This window comes from Pseudocercospora fijiensis (assembly GCF_000340215.1).
Source record: "Pseudocercospora fijiensis CIRAD86 unplaced genomic scaffold MYCFIscaffold_1, whole genome shotgun sequence".
Taxonomy (NCBI): domain Eukaryota; kingdom Fungi; phylum Ascomycota; class Dothideomycetes; order Mycosphaerellales; family Mycosphaerellaceae; genus Pseudocercospora; species Pseudocercospora fijiensis.
Window position 1 is genome coordinate 3,691,330 of NW_006921532.1, and position 14,829 is coordinate 3,706,158.

Sequence of the window (14,829 nt, forward strand, 5' to 3'; positions counted from 1 at the left end):
AGAGGGAGGAAGGCAGGCAAGTTAGCCTAACGCTAAGCGCTAAGCCCTGCCTAAGGCACCGAGACCCCGGCTTTACTCGGCCTAACTACATACTAATTACGTATAGCCTCTTTAGCCCTAACAATAACGAGAAGCGCTCGGCATAGTATAGGTGCTTTACATCGCGCGCTAGTATACCTATTAGAGCCTATCTACGCCTTCGATAGGCTACTCGGTCGCTTATATAACTCTCGTCTATATAGATAAATATATCTATACTAAATCGCTATATTTAGGCCTCGAATATAGCTCTTACGACTAGATCTCGTTACTTAGTAGTACGCGCCTACAATTTGTAAGTAAACTACTCGCTTACTAATAACCGCTAGATAGTACTATAACTAATCTATTCTAAGTACTTATTTAGTAGGTAATACTATATTTCCTTATACTATAACGACGGCTGTTCTAGCATTATTACTATTACTAAATCGCGTATAGTTAGCGTAATTATACGTAGTCGACTACCCTTCTTTAGTATAATAGTATCTAACTTCTTCTATCTTTTTATTTATATATAAATCGCTATACGAGACCCTCGGCTATCTAATAGCAAGAGCTTAGATACCTCCTCGAAGGACTAGCTATCGTCGAGGCAGTATTAAATTAGGTTGTTATTGTATATAGTAAGGGTAGGTATAGCGTATTTAGTCGGTTAATAAGAGCGAGATAATAGACAATAACAATACCTTAGTTATAGCTATACTACTAAAATTTGGCTATTTTCGACGATATAGAGGTATGGTTTGGTTGAAGAAATACTATAGACAGCATTGTCTAGAATTGCTAACAATGGTGGTGTGGACCCCGACCCCCGGATCCCGACCCTTTTGCATGTCAGAATATAAACCTTCACTCTTATCTGCTAGGCCGATCGAGCATCAGTCTGCCATCAGACATTCAAGTTGGGGTATCGTACATCGTACCCAGCAGAATTTGCAATCCAAGGTTAAGAAGGCGAGGCTTGCCTTTCTCAATGCTCAGCTCATCACGAGCCTCTCCGTCTTGCTCTAGGATCGCACATTGACATCGCTCACTGCTGTCATCATCTCCATCCGACGAGCGAGCGTCGCCTGAGCTGATGGTCAGCACGTCCGAGTCATGTACACCGTCGCAAGCAAGTGTTGGCATATTCGGTAGCTTTCGTAGGAGATAGCTCCTGACACTATGCTCAAATACATCTTCCCAGACTGTACCTCTTGATAGAATGGGCAAGATGTGTCCAAATGGCGATTCATCCCATAGACACCCCAAATAGACATGCCGTAGCTGCAAAACTTTCAGAATCTCTTCGACGGCCTGGTGAATGCCATGGATGCGCATATCACGAAGCTCCAACTCCTTCAGAGCCAGTGAATAATTCTTCGAGAATTTGAGCAGCATCTTTCCAAAGCAACACGCTCCTGGTGTACCCGAATACGCCCATGTAGAAGTCCTCGAAGACGAGTGGAGTGCTTGCTGCCTCAAATCGGCTCTCGACCAGGGGCAGAGTCTTGGTGGATTCGTGGTCACATCTGTCGATATATACATAACAGTGAGGAGCTCTTCAGGCAGCCTGTTCATGCCAAGATAGTTATGATTGCGTTTTGCTCCAGCCCCGCCAACTTCCACATCACTTCCAAGCTTACTATGCCATGCCATTGATTATGCTTCTTGCATCTATCTTCGTTCACTTTTAGTCTATGTCTTCCCACTATCAGCATCAGAGTTTAGGTGGAAGCGCCTTCAACCACGGTCCTTCCAGCAATGCCGAACAGGAATACGATCGTCTACGCGACCTAGCGCGCAAAGAGCAAGCACAGCATCAGCATTATGCCGCCGAGGCCAGACAAGCGTACGAACGTGGAGACGGAGCTGGCGCGCACGAAGCCAGCCAAAAGAGCAAGCAGCATGCTGCCAAAGCCGACGAATACAACAAGCAGGCCTCGGAATTCATCTTTCGCGAGAATAATGCAGTAGGCAAGGTGGACGGCGACACTATTGACCTCCACGGTCAATTCGTAGAAGAGGCCGAAGAAATACTCGAGCAGAGAATCAGATATGCGCAACAGACGGGCCAGGCTCACTTGCACGTTATTGTCGGCAAGGGAAATCACAGTCCTGGTCACATCCAGAAGATCAAGCCGCGTGTTGAGCAGGTCTGTCGCGAGTTGAATCTAGAGTATCACACGGAGCCCAACGCTGGACGCATCTACATCGATCTCAAGGGCGGCCAGCAGAGGCCAGACTACGACTACGCGCATCAACCTCAACATCAAAACTATGGCCAACCACACTACGAGACTGCATACCCTATGGGTACCACTCCTCAGTATGGCTACCAGCAGCAAATGAATTACTCCAATGCTGTCCAAGGGGGATATCCAGGCGCTCCACAACAGCAGATGCACGTCCAGGAGTCGGAGCAAGCCAATGATATCAAGTGTTGCGGGATCAAGATATGCGTGGTCATGTAATGCAGTTGTCGCGATTGGTAGGACTGGTCAAATGTTTTGGAAAGAGAATTGGATCCTCCTCGTACGTCTTTTCCGCTCAGGCAACGATCGCCTTCGAGCGTAATTGTGCCTGCGTCAACCACCTGATTTGGCAGCTCACATAAATCTTGGACGACGCGGCGAGTCTCACATCTCAACAGAAAACACGCGAATTGGGAGAAGCTATCTAGCTGTTCTAGGATCACATTTGGATTGTCCATCTAGGATGAAAAGCCAGCGCGGAGGGTACGAAGCAAGGCACTAAACGCTGGCCAAACGATCAGGACCATAAATAATGGGCCTCAGAATGGAAAAAAATTTAAGCGGCCGAGCATCATAGCTAATCGAGGATCATGTATGCTCCGCATGAGCTGGCATCTTGTGGCCATCAATGTTCACGAGCCCCTTTTTTCAACCAGTGCGCCTTCTGACTTCTGCCAAGTGAGGCCTCAGCTACCCAAGTCAAGTGGACTGATGCAACACCTCATGACTAATCCGCATTCATAGGAGAAAGGCGCAGGACACTAAGCCTAGAGGCAGCTCCTCGGTCGCACCGCCACGTTTTACCGTGCGCGCCGACCATACGTTGGAGGCCCTACGCCGAAAGAGGCAATAAGCTTCCATTCGGAGATGTGTTCACACCAGTGACACCACGGAGGAAGGCATCGGCCACGCGTCTTAACTACCTTACTACTTAATGCTCCTCGGAGTTCTGCTCTTTACTCACGTCGATTTCCGCAGCATTTCTTAGGCCCGTAACTTTGAGATCAGAAAAAAGCACATTTTTTCGCAACCATGTCTTACCAGCAGGGCTACGATCAAAATTACCAGCAGCAGCAGCAGCAGTATCAACAACCTCAGTACGGTCAACCTCGTATGCAGCATTGGTATTTCCTCCCGGCCGAGCGAACACGTTTAATTGACACATGATAGCTCCAGCACCTCAATATGGCCAGCAACCATATCCTCCTCCACCACCTTTCCCAAATGGAGCTCCACCAGCACAGCAATACCCTCCACCACCACCAAATAGTGCTCCATCAGGACAATCCGACCACGGCTCATTCAACGGAGGCAACTACTCGATCCAGCACCGCGACACAAACGCAGTACTCAACATCGAGCTGCAACAAGGCGGAAGCGTACGCTCCCGAACCGGCGCCATGATCCACATGGCCTCAACGGTGCAACTGTCCGGAAAAACAAAATTCAGCATGAAAAAACTCTTCACGGGCGGAGAGATGAGCGAATCGACGTACGTCGGCCACGGTCGCGTCGCTCTGGCCCCGATGTTGTTTGGTGATATCATCACCGTGCACGTCGACTCCAGCAAGAACTGGACGATTGGGAAGGATGTATTCCTGGCGTGCACGCCGGACGTGACGAAAGAGTCGAAATCGCAGGGGATTGGGAAAGCGATGTTTTCTGGGGAGGATTTGTTCGTGTATCGCATTGGAGGGCAGGGATTGCTGTGGTTGACGAGTTTTGGGGCTGTGGATCGTCTTGATGTGAGAGATTTACCTTGAGTCTTGTTCCGTTCCTTTCTTTTCTGCTGATCCTGCTGACGAATGCAATGCGTAGCTACAATCTGGTGAACAGCATATTGTCGATAACGGGCATTTGGTCGCGTGGAGCTGTGACTATAAGATTGAGAAGGCTGGTGGAGGAGCCATGTCGTCGATGAAGACTGGAGAAGGCTTAGTCTGCCGATTTACAGGTCCAGGAGTAATCTACATCCAGGTAAGAGACCTAGTAGTCGTGTTGACAACCTCCATCTCCGAGGATTGGTGCTGACCGTCTTTCCTCGCTCCAGACCAGAAACATGGACGAGTTCGAAGAGTACATTCAAAGCTTCTCGCAGGCCTAGTTCGACCATCATTTCTTGAGTCCTTGAACTCGTTGTCAGATATTGAACATCGATTTGAGTATCCACAATCACTCCATTGAAGGCTTGGGCACGTGTCTAGAAACTAGACAAGAGAATGTCTCACCGTTCACGACACTGCCCAAGCATTTCCAGCGCAAAGCCGTCCCTTCCTTCGTGTACCGTAACTCGCTCCGCAGCCTTGACCAGGTCGTAAACCACACTCTCTGGCACAGCACTGTCTTTCTTGTATTCTGGATGCTCCCTTACGAAATGCCGTATCCATTTAGCGGCAGTCCACAATTTGCCACTTGCCCTTCCGCGAATCAGCGCCAGATATTTGGCAAGCTCGCACCTCGTTTCAACATCGACATTGATGCTATCGAGGTACGATTCCACCAGAGGGATCAGACCAGGGAACCCGCCATCCCGTTGTCCATTGATGATCTCGTCTACTGTCATGAGTTCATATTCGTCCTCAACGGGTCCAGGGCTTTGCGGCCGGCTTGGCTGCGGTGTATTTGGCTCCGATGGAGTGGTGACATTTGTTCTAGAATGCCGTCGAGGAAGAGGATCTTTCCGGAAATAAAATTTTTCGTTGAGTACTGCGTCCCGGTTGTGGGCGGTCTCCATATTCTGAGTTGTTCGCGGTATCGGCAAGTAGAAGTTCAGATCGAAACTCAGCATGGCTCGCGTGATCAGAACGACAAAGACCGAAAAGGCTGCGTTCTCAAAATCGGTGATTTGTATCTCCATCGGCCGCACCTCAACTCGCCAGCCAATGTCACTTCCCGGTGGTGGTGGTTTGAATCGCATATGCTGCCAATTCGTGCTTTGGAGGTTCTCAAAGTGATCAGCTTTGTCAAGATCCAACTCCTTGAGGTCCTCGGAGAAAACGACGATCGGGTCGCGAATGAACAGATGCGCAAAATGAGTTGCGAGCAGATCGTCCATACCACCCTCAGTCAGACGCGCTTTGAGCTGCTCATCAACGACAAGGTCCGGGTCTAGGTACTCTGGCCGGAGACGAGGATCCTGTGCAATGTATGTGCTGTTACTGGCATAGCGTGATTTTGGTATCCGCCAACGATCGTTCTTCAGCGGTTTCTCGCCCAATTCTTCCGGAGTACGATCGTCGACGGCACGACTGATTTGATTCCATCTCACATCGCTATCAACCAAGAAACCTTTGTATAGCGGCGTTGCAGCAGTGAGTGCCAGCAAGATCGGCCCAAGCGGTGATAATTGGTCGTACATTGTCCGTCCTTCAGAAATGCTTTTTGCCTGGAAAGTAATTTGCAGGCAGCAAGAGCCCATACCAAATGCCATCGCATCCATGTAGACACAATCAGTCTTGGCGGCTCCATTTCGAACGTCGTCATCCTCTGGCCAATTATGTAGGTCATAGTCCACTGTCGGATCTTTGAAAGGCCGTGGTGTGTTCTCATCGACAAAGACCGGCACATTCAACTCCACCTTCCTGCCGCGCCTCCATCGGATGTTGGCAGCCAAAGTAGGGAATCGTATGTGAGGATTTGCGATCTCGTCTGGCACAAATTGTGATCGAAGCTTTGGCCCAGACGGTGGATAGTATGGCGTTATTGATTTTCTGTCGCCAAGGAGTGGGAAAGTTGTTAGGGTGATTGGATACTCGTGGCTGTAGATGTGGTCTTTCGCAATCTTTCGTCTTGAAATGCGTCAGTGAAATGTTTCACCATATCGCAGACCACACTTACCTCCACTTCATGTCTGTCTCGACATCTAGTAGGTCTTTGAAATTAATGCTCCAGGGTTTCCCGGGCGTTGCCTCGAGCATGAATCGTCCGAACTCAGGATGAAATGTCGGTGCTGGCCATGCGGTCCTGACCCGGGTCAGAAAAGTCCAGGCATTCATTGCAAGACAATGTCCAACTTACTTCACCTCGCGCTTGGCCAGGTCGGGCACACCGCCACCTTGTCTGAGCAACTCTTCATCATTTGCGAGGGCCTCGAGGATATCGGCCTGGCGCAAGGAAAGCTTGACCTTCCTCTGCTCGTCGTCGAAGGAGACGACGAGATACTCGATCTGGCGGAACTCAGCGAGGTCAACGTCAGCAGTCTGAAAGTGCTTACCATACCTCGTCTCCCCACAGCAATGCATCTCGCTCCTTGCCTTTGGCTCGGTTCCAGATTGCCAGTAGTTGCTGTTGGACGTTTAGAATACCTGCCAGGACCAGAAAGAACGTGAGCCTCACCTCGATGCCCCACTGGCGTACATGACCTGCGACCTTCTTGGCCTCAGGCCAATCGAGTGGTGTACCTACTGCACTGTAAACCGATCAGCAGTTGAGTCTGCCGAGTCGCGGAAGCACGATTGCCTACAGGAGACCCATCCCGCACAGGCTTTGCAACAGCCGCTCTGGGATAGCGCTTCAAGTTGTGCTACTGCAGGAGCAATCGCATGTATGCAGACTTTAAGCTGCAGATGTCGTAAAGCTGGGCGCCTGCTCTTCCCTGCCAGCCGTGCTTATAGTCTCGCGCGGCCTTCCGTGCGTATGCCACTGCCTATCACGACATTGCCTCAATCCATCCAAATTTTACGTCTCGAGGTGGGGGGCTTCAAGTCTTCGCCGGCGATGTGTCGAGGTCGCTCGTGCTGCTGTTGTGGTGCTCCAGGTCGGCGGCGTGATTCGGGCCCTCGACAGTGACGCTATGCATGTGATAATCGTAGGTCAAAGAATGGGCTACAGCGATCACTGGTTGCCCTCGAGCCGTCACTGGGCAGTAGAACTAGAAGAGCAATGACCAAGCAAGCTTTCGGCGAGTTTCCGCCCAGCTTGACCTCACTTCTTCACTTCACCCACGCTTATACGGCGTGACTCGCGGGGTTTGTTTCGTTGGGGTGTGCGCAGTCACACAACGGGCTTCTGCTCAACAACAGCCAGCAGTCATCATCAAAGTGATCAATCGTGGTGGTGGCACGCAAGAAAGCGCTGCATGAGAATATTCAGTGGCACCTTCAAAACCTGCCGTCCCCCGTCTCACTCCGATCTCTGATGCGCGGCAAGCGACTGCTTTGACAGCTCGTACCTGCCTGCCACCGTTGCACGGGCATGGAGACACATGTTCGCTATTTGTTGCAATCTGCATCTTGCCCGGCCACAGATCGCTGGGTTGGGCTTCAGCGTCCATTGGGCATGTTTGATCGCACTTACGAGTTCGCCCGGCCCAGTGTGACCAACCTGTCACAGCGGGCCACTGCAGCGTTGGAGACATCGGTGCCAATCATTGTCGGATCGTCACATCCCTGGCGACGGGTTGACGTCGTACATTGCTATCAAGTGCGACCTTCAGGACTGAAGAGTTGCCGGCCAACGTTCATGCGTGATGGCTCTCGCTTTCAGTCTATGTACAACTTCTGCACGCGCATGAAATTACACGTCACTCCTTCGCAGCGCACTGCGTTCCCATCGTGACAGCCCATCGGCAAATCCCATCCTGGGCGAATCTTCCTCTCCATTTACTCCGGTCCATGCAATGCTACCGAGCTCTCAAGGGCCCGTAGGCAGGAAGAAAGACGAAAAGTGAAGACAACGCTAAAAGGCTGAACAGACAAGTGACAAACTTTGCAGGAGAAAAAACAAACAGAACACATCCTGCCAGCCACCCGGCCTCTCCTTGAACCATCGTGTGTCAGGCCCTGTACAATTCGTAGCGTCTCATAACGCTGTGCAAGTTTTCGTCATCCGTGCGATGTATTCGCTCGAAGGTACCGCAATTGAACCTCTGAAAAGGCCGAATAGCAGGGGTATCGCTGAAAGGCAAGCAAAAAGCATCAGCAACACAGTGCTAAGAAAGCAAAGCAAAGAGCAAATGCTCAGAAAGGGTTGATCTTGATTGCACATGTGCAGATCAAGTCTTCTTCTACTGCGCCATATTTTCTTTTGGTCGCAGATTCGAGCTGCCAACGTTGGTGGTTTTGTTGGTTCCATTGTTTTTGCGTGTCAACTTGGCGTAGTGCAGGCCGCAGGCATTGCAGAGAGTCCTTGCGCCGTCCGGTCCACGCCGCCATTCCGGCGTTTCGGCGCGGTTACAGCTGTGACAGCGTCCGGGTGGTGCTGCGCGCCCTCTGCGTTTTTTCGTGTCGACGCCTCCAAATCCTCCGGTCTTGCCGTCGTCGGCTTGCTGCTCGTGGTGTTCTGGTTGAGATAGGTGCGGATCAAAGGCTTTGTGTTGTTGCCGCTGATCCGCAGCCTGTTGTTCGTATGCAGCTTGCTGCTGGATAATGACGTCTCGAATCTTCATGAGTGAATCATGAGCCACACGCGATTTGTTGATCATATCATCCACTTCCACAATGCCTGGAAGTGTTTTGAGCGTGGCACCTGACCTCTGCGTCTGGTGCATTCGGTCGCCGTAACGACGTGAAAAGTCACTTAGTATTCCGCTGGTCGCGGCGATCTGCGAGTGATCAGTGAGCTTGATTCGAGCGTCGAGTCAAAGAACAACCTACCTCATTGAGTGCCGCTTCCAAGTCGTAGAAATCAAGATGACGTTTGACACTATCTCCATAACTGGCTGGAGCCTGTGCTCGTTCGTCCGAACGATCTGCAGTCTTCCAGGTGGTCTGAGCAGCCTGAGGAGCGCTGTAGACTGAAGGTTGATAAATTGGCCCAGAAGCGGTGCTTGAGGGAGGCGTTGGGTTGGCATAGCGCGGAGGATATGGTGTGTAGCCGTACGGAAAGCTTGATGGAGGACCCATAGGCCCAGTCGAAGTGGAATTTGGTTGCTCGTACGCAGGTGATGGTTCAGCGGGTCTGGCAAATGTTGTTGATGGAGGTGGACGACTTGTCGGCTGAGATGTCTGGAGCTGTAAAGGCGGCTTCGATTCCGTTACTGGAGGGTATGCTGCTGGGGTAGGGCGTGAGTTTTCCGATGGCGGCGGGTATGCAGGTTGTTGTGATTCTGGTGAGCGATAATGCGAGTACTGGGAAAATGAACTGCTGGTAGTGGAGTACGGTGGTTGCGGACCCTGCGGCGGTTCCATGGGAAACGACCGTCTAGTAGCAGGAGACGGCGAGCTTGGGGTAGTGGCTTGGGTCTGCGTGAGATGCGTTGGTTGCAGAGGTGGTGGAGGATCTGCAGCAGTAGATGTTTGGCGATCTATCCCAAGCGCTTCTGAAATGGAAGGCAGCGATTGCCTCTGTTTGGCACTCCCTTTTTCATTATCACTCGTCCGACGTGACTCAGGTGGTGTATGGACACCCACAGGGGTGCTGGGCCAGGTGTTTGTCGGCGCCACGCTATGAGCATGACCATAAGGCGCTGGAGCACCTTGAGGATAGCGATAGGTCGGGCTCGCGCCAGCACTCGCAGACAAACTTTGCAGCGTGCCAGTGCCAGTGCCAGTGCCAGTGCCAGTGCCAGAGGTTCGATTCTGGTAGACGTCGTCTTCCCGCTTGGGTTTGTCGCTGTCGGCAAGGTAGCTAATGGCTGGAAGCTGAGGTCTGAAAGGAAGCCGGGTCAGTGACATGTCTGGCTGCACTCAATGGTGGTCGGAGAAGGGAGAGGAAGTGCAAGGCAAGTGCATATGCAAAAGGGAAGGGCAGGAAAATACCGTCGTTGGGTGTCCATGGTGGTGGTGAAGGGTAGCGGTGTCGACTAGCGACTATGTACGGAAGATGTAATGTGTAAGAGGAACAATATGGCCACCGATGGCAGCCAGGATTTTCGGCTTCAATGCTGCGGAGATCGCGGCGCGAGATGGGCCAGGATAGATCTGGTTTGGCAGCGTCGCAACGCCAGCGATGTTGTTATTATTGAAGGATGTGCGACAGGGGTCAGGCCGGTCGCCGAGATTTCGCTATGTCGCTGCTCAGGATGGCGCTGTCGAAGAGAGAGCAATGAGGTCCGGGCGGGCGGGAGGGAGCAGAGAGCAGTATGTGGATGGGCGTGTAGGTGGGTGGGTAGTATATGGATGTGGTGGCCGCGAGATCAAGCGGCTGTCACAGGCAGAATGAGCCGAAGGAGTGCACAGGCGCAGACACGCTAATAAATGGGTGGTATGTATGGGTGTGCAGGTCGTGCGGCGCGGGTGCGGGTGCGGGTGCGGTGGGTGTGAATGCGCGGTATTCGAGCAGGATACAGTGAGTGGCAGTGGTGAAGTGCGGTGGGATGCGGTGCGGTGCGGTGCGGTATGGAGGTTAGTGGCAGTGGTAGTCGCCAGATGAAACCAATGTTCGCAGCACGCAGTGGCAGTGGCAGTGGCAGTGGCAGGAGCAGTGGCAGTTTCTGCGGGCGGCCGGCGTGTGCGTGTGCGGGAGTGCGTAGTCAGCAGGTGATGTCGCGACGAGGAGGATGACAGACTACAGCAACAGCAGGAGAACTAGCAGCGAGTCGAGAGGGGAGCGCCAGCACGGAAGAGGAAGCATCTTCGATCGACCCACAGACAAGGACCAGGGTTTGACTGGCGTGGTCGACAGCGTCCACAGGCCAGGGCCAGGACCAGGGCCAGGGCCACAGGCATGGCGCAGAGCGTGATGATGAGTGCATAGACTGCATACCGGGTACTGGAGCAAGTCTCTGCTGTATTAGACACGACACGACACGACCAGGACTGCCACTATGGTGCTGTACATACAAGTAGGTCTGGGTATGCCTCCATGCCCTGCCCAGCGGAGCCTCCATGAACTCGTCATCCAGCTCTACCGTACGCGGGCAGCGAGTGCTATGGTAGGCGTGCAGCAGCAGCAGCAGCAGCAGAGAGTCGTAACACGGCAGGGTGTGCAACGGATGCGAGCAACGAGCGAATCGGCCTGGCAGTTCGCCGCAGCCCACCCATCGCCCATCGCCCATCGCCCATCTTGCTCATTCACTACTGCACTACGATGCGCTGTGTTGTGCTGTGCTGTACTGTGCTGTGCTGCCAGCGTGCGTGCAGCGGTTGTCCACACACACACACACACACACACACACACACACACACACACACCTCTCACCTCTTCTGCGCCGAAGACAGCCGCCACGGACCGCCAGACGCCGTTGACGATCGGCGAGATCGCGATGTCAGATGCTGCACGCCGCTGTTCTGCCGCTGCTGCGTCTCTGCTTTCCGATGGCCATCACCAGTTGATAGATTCGCTGCTGCCCAACGACAGTGTGCCCCGGCAGAGCCACTCACTTGCCATGCCGGCGATTCAGGGCGCTTTCCAGCATGTGATGATGCTGCCGCGCTGCGCGGCTTTGGCCAGAGACATGCTTGCAACCGGTTTATGCACGTCGCTGTTCCCGAGTCAAGCGTGCGGGCTGCGGGCTGCGCGCGCCGGGCTGGCAAGGTCCCTGGTGACGCTAGTGATGCTGGCCGATCTCAGATCCAGTCAATCGACCACGACCACGCCGAAGGAGAAAACGCAGCAGGGGCAGGGATCCATGGCATGCATTGCTGTCAACCGCGCAAACGCGCCAGGCACAGCAACCCCCTCTACACTATCCTGATGCATACTGTGCATATGATATGCCCTCGCCCTCGCGTCTGCTGCTGCTGCTGCTGCTGCTGCTGCTACATGCTTGTACAGTATTCGTGCACAATCCATCCGTAGCTAGCGGTGCCGTGCGTGTCGGAAGCTTCAGCCAAGCCAATCCTTCCTCCGAGACCCACTGATCTCGACGATAGACTTGCATTGGACTCGCTGCCTCTAGGATCGCGCCTATGAACTCACTCAATCTTGATCCAAGCGTGCTGCCTAGTGGCAAGCGATGTACGGCAATCTCGTTCTGAGAAGGCGTCAGACGCCAAGATGACTCCTTCCGTGCACCGTGACTGCCCTGCCATCGCACCGGTGCACCTAGGCTGAATCAAGGCATTGTGACTGTCGAAGATACTGCACCTGTATGCGGGCTGGGGAACGATGGCTAAACGTCGACCCAAACAAATTGCTGACTAGCCTCGAACCCTGACCTGAGCAGAGATGGGAGAGTGCAGTGCCACTGGTGCTACAGAGCCGCAGCAGCTGTGTTGAGGCGGCCTCTCCAAGCCTTGATCGACTCTCTGATTACCAACTGCCGGAGTGCGTGCAGGCAGCCAGGACAGGGCAAAGCGAAAAGAATGAAGATCTCGAGGCGGAAAGTCGTCACACATGCAGCGGCGTCCAGTCAGAGCGGCTTCGTGTCTCCACCGCGCGCATGCAGTAGTGTTGTACGAGAGTGATGGAAACACGTGTGATCAGATAGACAGGCCAAACGGCAGTATGGCCTCAACACGCACTCACCCGCTGTCATCGCATCGAAGCGGGGATCTCTGAACCGCACCACACTAAGCACTTCTCGCCGCCCCGTCCCTTGTCAACTGTTGCTTCGCCTCAAGGCTCATGCCCTGCCCTGCCCTGCTGCTCATCCAACAACTGTGCTACCTGTCGGATGATGAGACAGAGGCTGGCTCCGTTTCAACCGGTGCCATGGTTGAAAACGCCAGTCTCGTGGCAGCTAGTAGGTTGGGTTGGTTCGGCTGGGCGCCATCTGGCATCTACGGACTACTGCAAGCGAGCCGTGCGGCGTGAAGTCGTTGGTCGTGTCGTCAAACCCTGAGATGATGAGATGAGCGCACGTCAAATGTCCGCCATATCGCGCTAGATGGCATCCGAGATAATGAATGCACTTGCCGCTTGACTGCTGCACGAGCAGCAAGCAAGCCTCGAGCCATCGCACTCGGGCTCGCTGGAGCAGGCCTTGCCTTTTCGTGTCGACGCTCTTGCACATGTACTGTAGCTTTTACGCGACGACGTGAGTCGTGACATCGCTCGCGGCTCATCATCATGCATCCTATCCCGCAATCTCTCCCTGATTATTGGCGTGTCGAGCCTGCACAGTCGCAGGCAACTTCCGCCATCCCGGTTCTGACATGTGCATGGGAGGAGGCCGGCCATGAAAACTCTTCCTGGCCCAAGCATGTGTTCCCAAGATCGGCTCGCCGGTTGGCATAACGCCGGTTCATAGAATTTACTGTACCATTTATGACATGTCGATGAGCGAGCCCTTAACAGTGGTCGCTGATGTCGCCTCCATGAACACGTGTCCACCTCGAGAGCGTGTCCCCGTAATTCTCCCAGAACACTGTACCATACACGGCAAGACCTCGTTGCTGGGACTTCGGGACTCACAGAGCGTCGGCGCCCTCGGCCAAACATCAGCAATAATGAGCATGGAGACCGCTGTTCGCGGCTGCGCCCCGCAACGCAACCAGATCTAGGAATCGAACAAGATTCGATCCGCTCAAGGCACTCGTCCGCGGTGCGTCAGGCCCAATCACAAAGTCTTTCTGCAACCGTACTGTACTGTCGGGTCACTCGCAGCGCCTGCGAACCAATCTACCCGCACAGCACAGCTCCACCGAGATGTTGGCATTATCGGTACATTGACAAACCCTCGTCTATCAAAGCAGATTTCTCAATTTTCTCATCATCAGCTGGCCACACAGTGTTACCTTGGCGCCAGGGCCTTGGATAAATGTGACTTCCCGGAGATCAACAGACTTTGGCAGGAAGTGACTCAAAAAACGTGGCCATCTCCGACCACCCACCTAGTGGGCTACACACCCCGGACACACCTCCCGTATCGGACACTGCTCAGAAATTCGGATTCAGAATCCTGCTGGGTACCTGGCCCTTGCCTGTGCTGGTGAGTTGGCAGCAACGCTAATAATAACAATCGGTCAATGCATCGAGTATCGCCGCAGGAAGGAGTAAACTATATCGCCTCGAGGAACGAGACGTGTGAGATGAGTTCAGATCAGATGCATCAGAGATTGCGTTGCATTTGATCCGGCGAGTTCGTAGGTTGAAGACGTTTGAAAACAGTCTGCTGCGCCGCTGAGCACAAGTACAAGGTACCTTCACCGCTACCCGACGACAAGTCCCATTTGTGCAAGTAGGCTTTGCATCCGGCACGATACCTTGTCTCCTCCGCGATCTATTTTCTGCATTTCTACCTCAATCGATACGGTACCTGGTATCTCAGATAAGGATATCGCAATGAATGCCGACGCGCCACTCATAAATTTGCGCACGAGCTTTCTCGGTCATTGAGATGAACTGGCGCCGAACGAATTTGTTGGTTGTATCGTGATTCGTGAATCGCTGACTCTCTGACCACCATACCCTGGTTCAAACCATCAAGCAACATGCCCGCATCGATCACCAGATTCCGATTGACGGATGATGACGCATCTTGCCAGCAGAACTCGTGGAGCAGACTCGTGCTCGCTCGCTCGCGTTTCCAGAGAGAGATTTGTTGGGCCTAATAACAATACCTAGTTCGCATGGAACACACACCATCTACTGTGATGCGTTTCAAATTTCCTGCCCACTGCCGGTAACATTTTAATAATGCTCCTGGTGAGTGTCAAGTGTGTGAAGCCACCAGCATCGCCTGAGAAACCCCTCTGAGATGAACACGAGACTTCCACAAGCATCCGGATCA

At 53.1% G+C, this 14,829-nt stretch overlaps 6 protein-coding genes across 6 annotated transcripts; 3 read left to right on the plus strand and 3 right to left on the minus strand.

Annotated features, from left to right (window-relative positions):
- Positions 1 to 939: 939 nt before the first annotated feature.
- Positions 940 to 1,680, minus strand: MYCFIDRAFT_169692 (uncharacterized protein; the record flags this gene model as incomplete). The annotated part of the gene is made up of 2 exons (XM_007923025.1): positions 940 to 1,049; positions 1,077 to 1,680. 2 exons carry the CDS (start codon positions 1,678 to 1,680, stop codon positions 940 to 942), a joined length of 714 nt encoding a protein of 237 aa, XP_007921216.1.
- Positions 1,681 to 1,711: 31 nt separating this feature from the next.
- Positions 1,712 to 2,930, plus strand: MYCFIDRAFT_209667 (uncharacterized protein). The gene has a single exon (XM_007923026.1). The coding sequence runs from the start codon at positions 1,722 to 1,724 to the stop codon at positions 2,493 to 2,495; it is 774 nt and encodes a 257-aa protein (XP_007921217.1). The 5' UTR covers positions 1,712 to 1,721; the 3' UTR covers positions 2,496 to 2,930.
- Positions 2,931 to 3,308: 378 nt separating this feature from the next.
- Positions 3,309 to 4,380, plus strand: MYCFIDRAFT_184808 (uncharacterized protein; the record flags this gene model as incomplete). Its single annotated transcript, XM_007923027.1, has 4 exons — positions 3,309 to 3,346; positions 3,547 to 4,021; positions 4,095 to 4,214; positions 4,327 to 4,380. 4 exons carry the CDS (start codon positions 3,309 to 3,311, stop codon positions 4,378 to 4,380), a joined length of 687 nt encoding a protein of 228 aa, XP_007921218.1.
- Positions 4,381 to 4,500: 120 nt separating this feature from the next.
- Positions 4,501 to 7,645, minus strand: MYCFIDRAFT_184809 (uncharacterized protein; the record flags this gene model as incomplete). Its single annotated transcript, XM_007923028.1, has 6 exons — positions 4,501 to 6,064; positions 6,114 to 6,239; positions 6,294 to 6,442; positions 6,495 to 6,560; positions 6,612 to 6,684; positions 7,572 to 7,645. The coding sequence occupies 6 exons, from the start codon at positions 7,643 to 7,645 to the stop codon at positions 4,501 to 4,503; spliced, it is 2,052 nt and encodes a 683-aa protein (XP_007921219.1).
- A 138-nt stretch (positions 7,646 to 7,783) lies between these two features.
- Positions 7,784 to 9,990, minus strand: MYCFIDRAFT_85908 (uncharacterized protein; the record flags this gene model as incomplete). The annotated part of the gene is made up of 3 exons (XM_007922440.1): positions 7,784 to 8,817; positions 8,870 to 9,827; positions 9,974 to 9,990. The coding sequence occupies 3 exons, from the start codon at positions 9,988 to 9,990 to the stop codon at positions 8,281 to 8,283; spliced, it is 1,512 nt and encodes a 503-aa protein (XP_007920631.1). The 3' UTR covers positions 7,784 to 8,280.
- A 2,074-nt stretch (positions 9,991 to 12,064) lies between these two features.
- On the plus strand, positions 12,065 to 14,281 carry MYCFIDRAFT_169698 (uncharacterized protein; the record flags this gene model as incomplete). The annotated part of the gene is made up of 16 exons (XM_007923029.1): positions 12,065 to 12,101; positions 12,145 to 12,194; positions 12,234 to 12,273; positions 12,300 to 12,426; positions 12,453 to 12,484; positions 12,508 to 12,558; positions 12,582 to 12,757; positions 12,784 to 12,922; positions 12,949 to 13,090; positions 13,140 to 13,203; positions 13,227 to 13,324; positions 13,348 to 13,564; positions 13,601 to 14,028; positions 14,076 to 14,092; positions 14,134 to 14,178; positions 14,208 to 14,281. 16 exons carry the CDS (start codon positions 12,065 to 12,067, stop codon positions 14,279 to 14,281), a joined length of 1,737 nt encoding a protein of 578 aa, XP_007921220.1.
- Positions 14,282 to 14,829: the final 548 nt, after the last annotated feature.

What these genes read in the sequence shown, in the direction of transcription:
- MYCFIDRAFT_209667 (XM_007923026.1), top strand. Translation starts at nt 1,722, where the DNA reads ATGTCTTCCCACTATCAGCATCAGAGTTTAGGTGGAAGCGCCTTCAAC.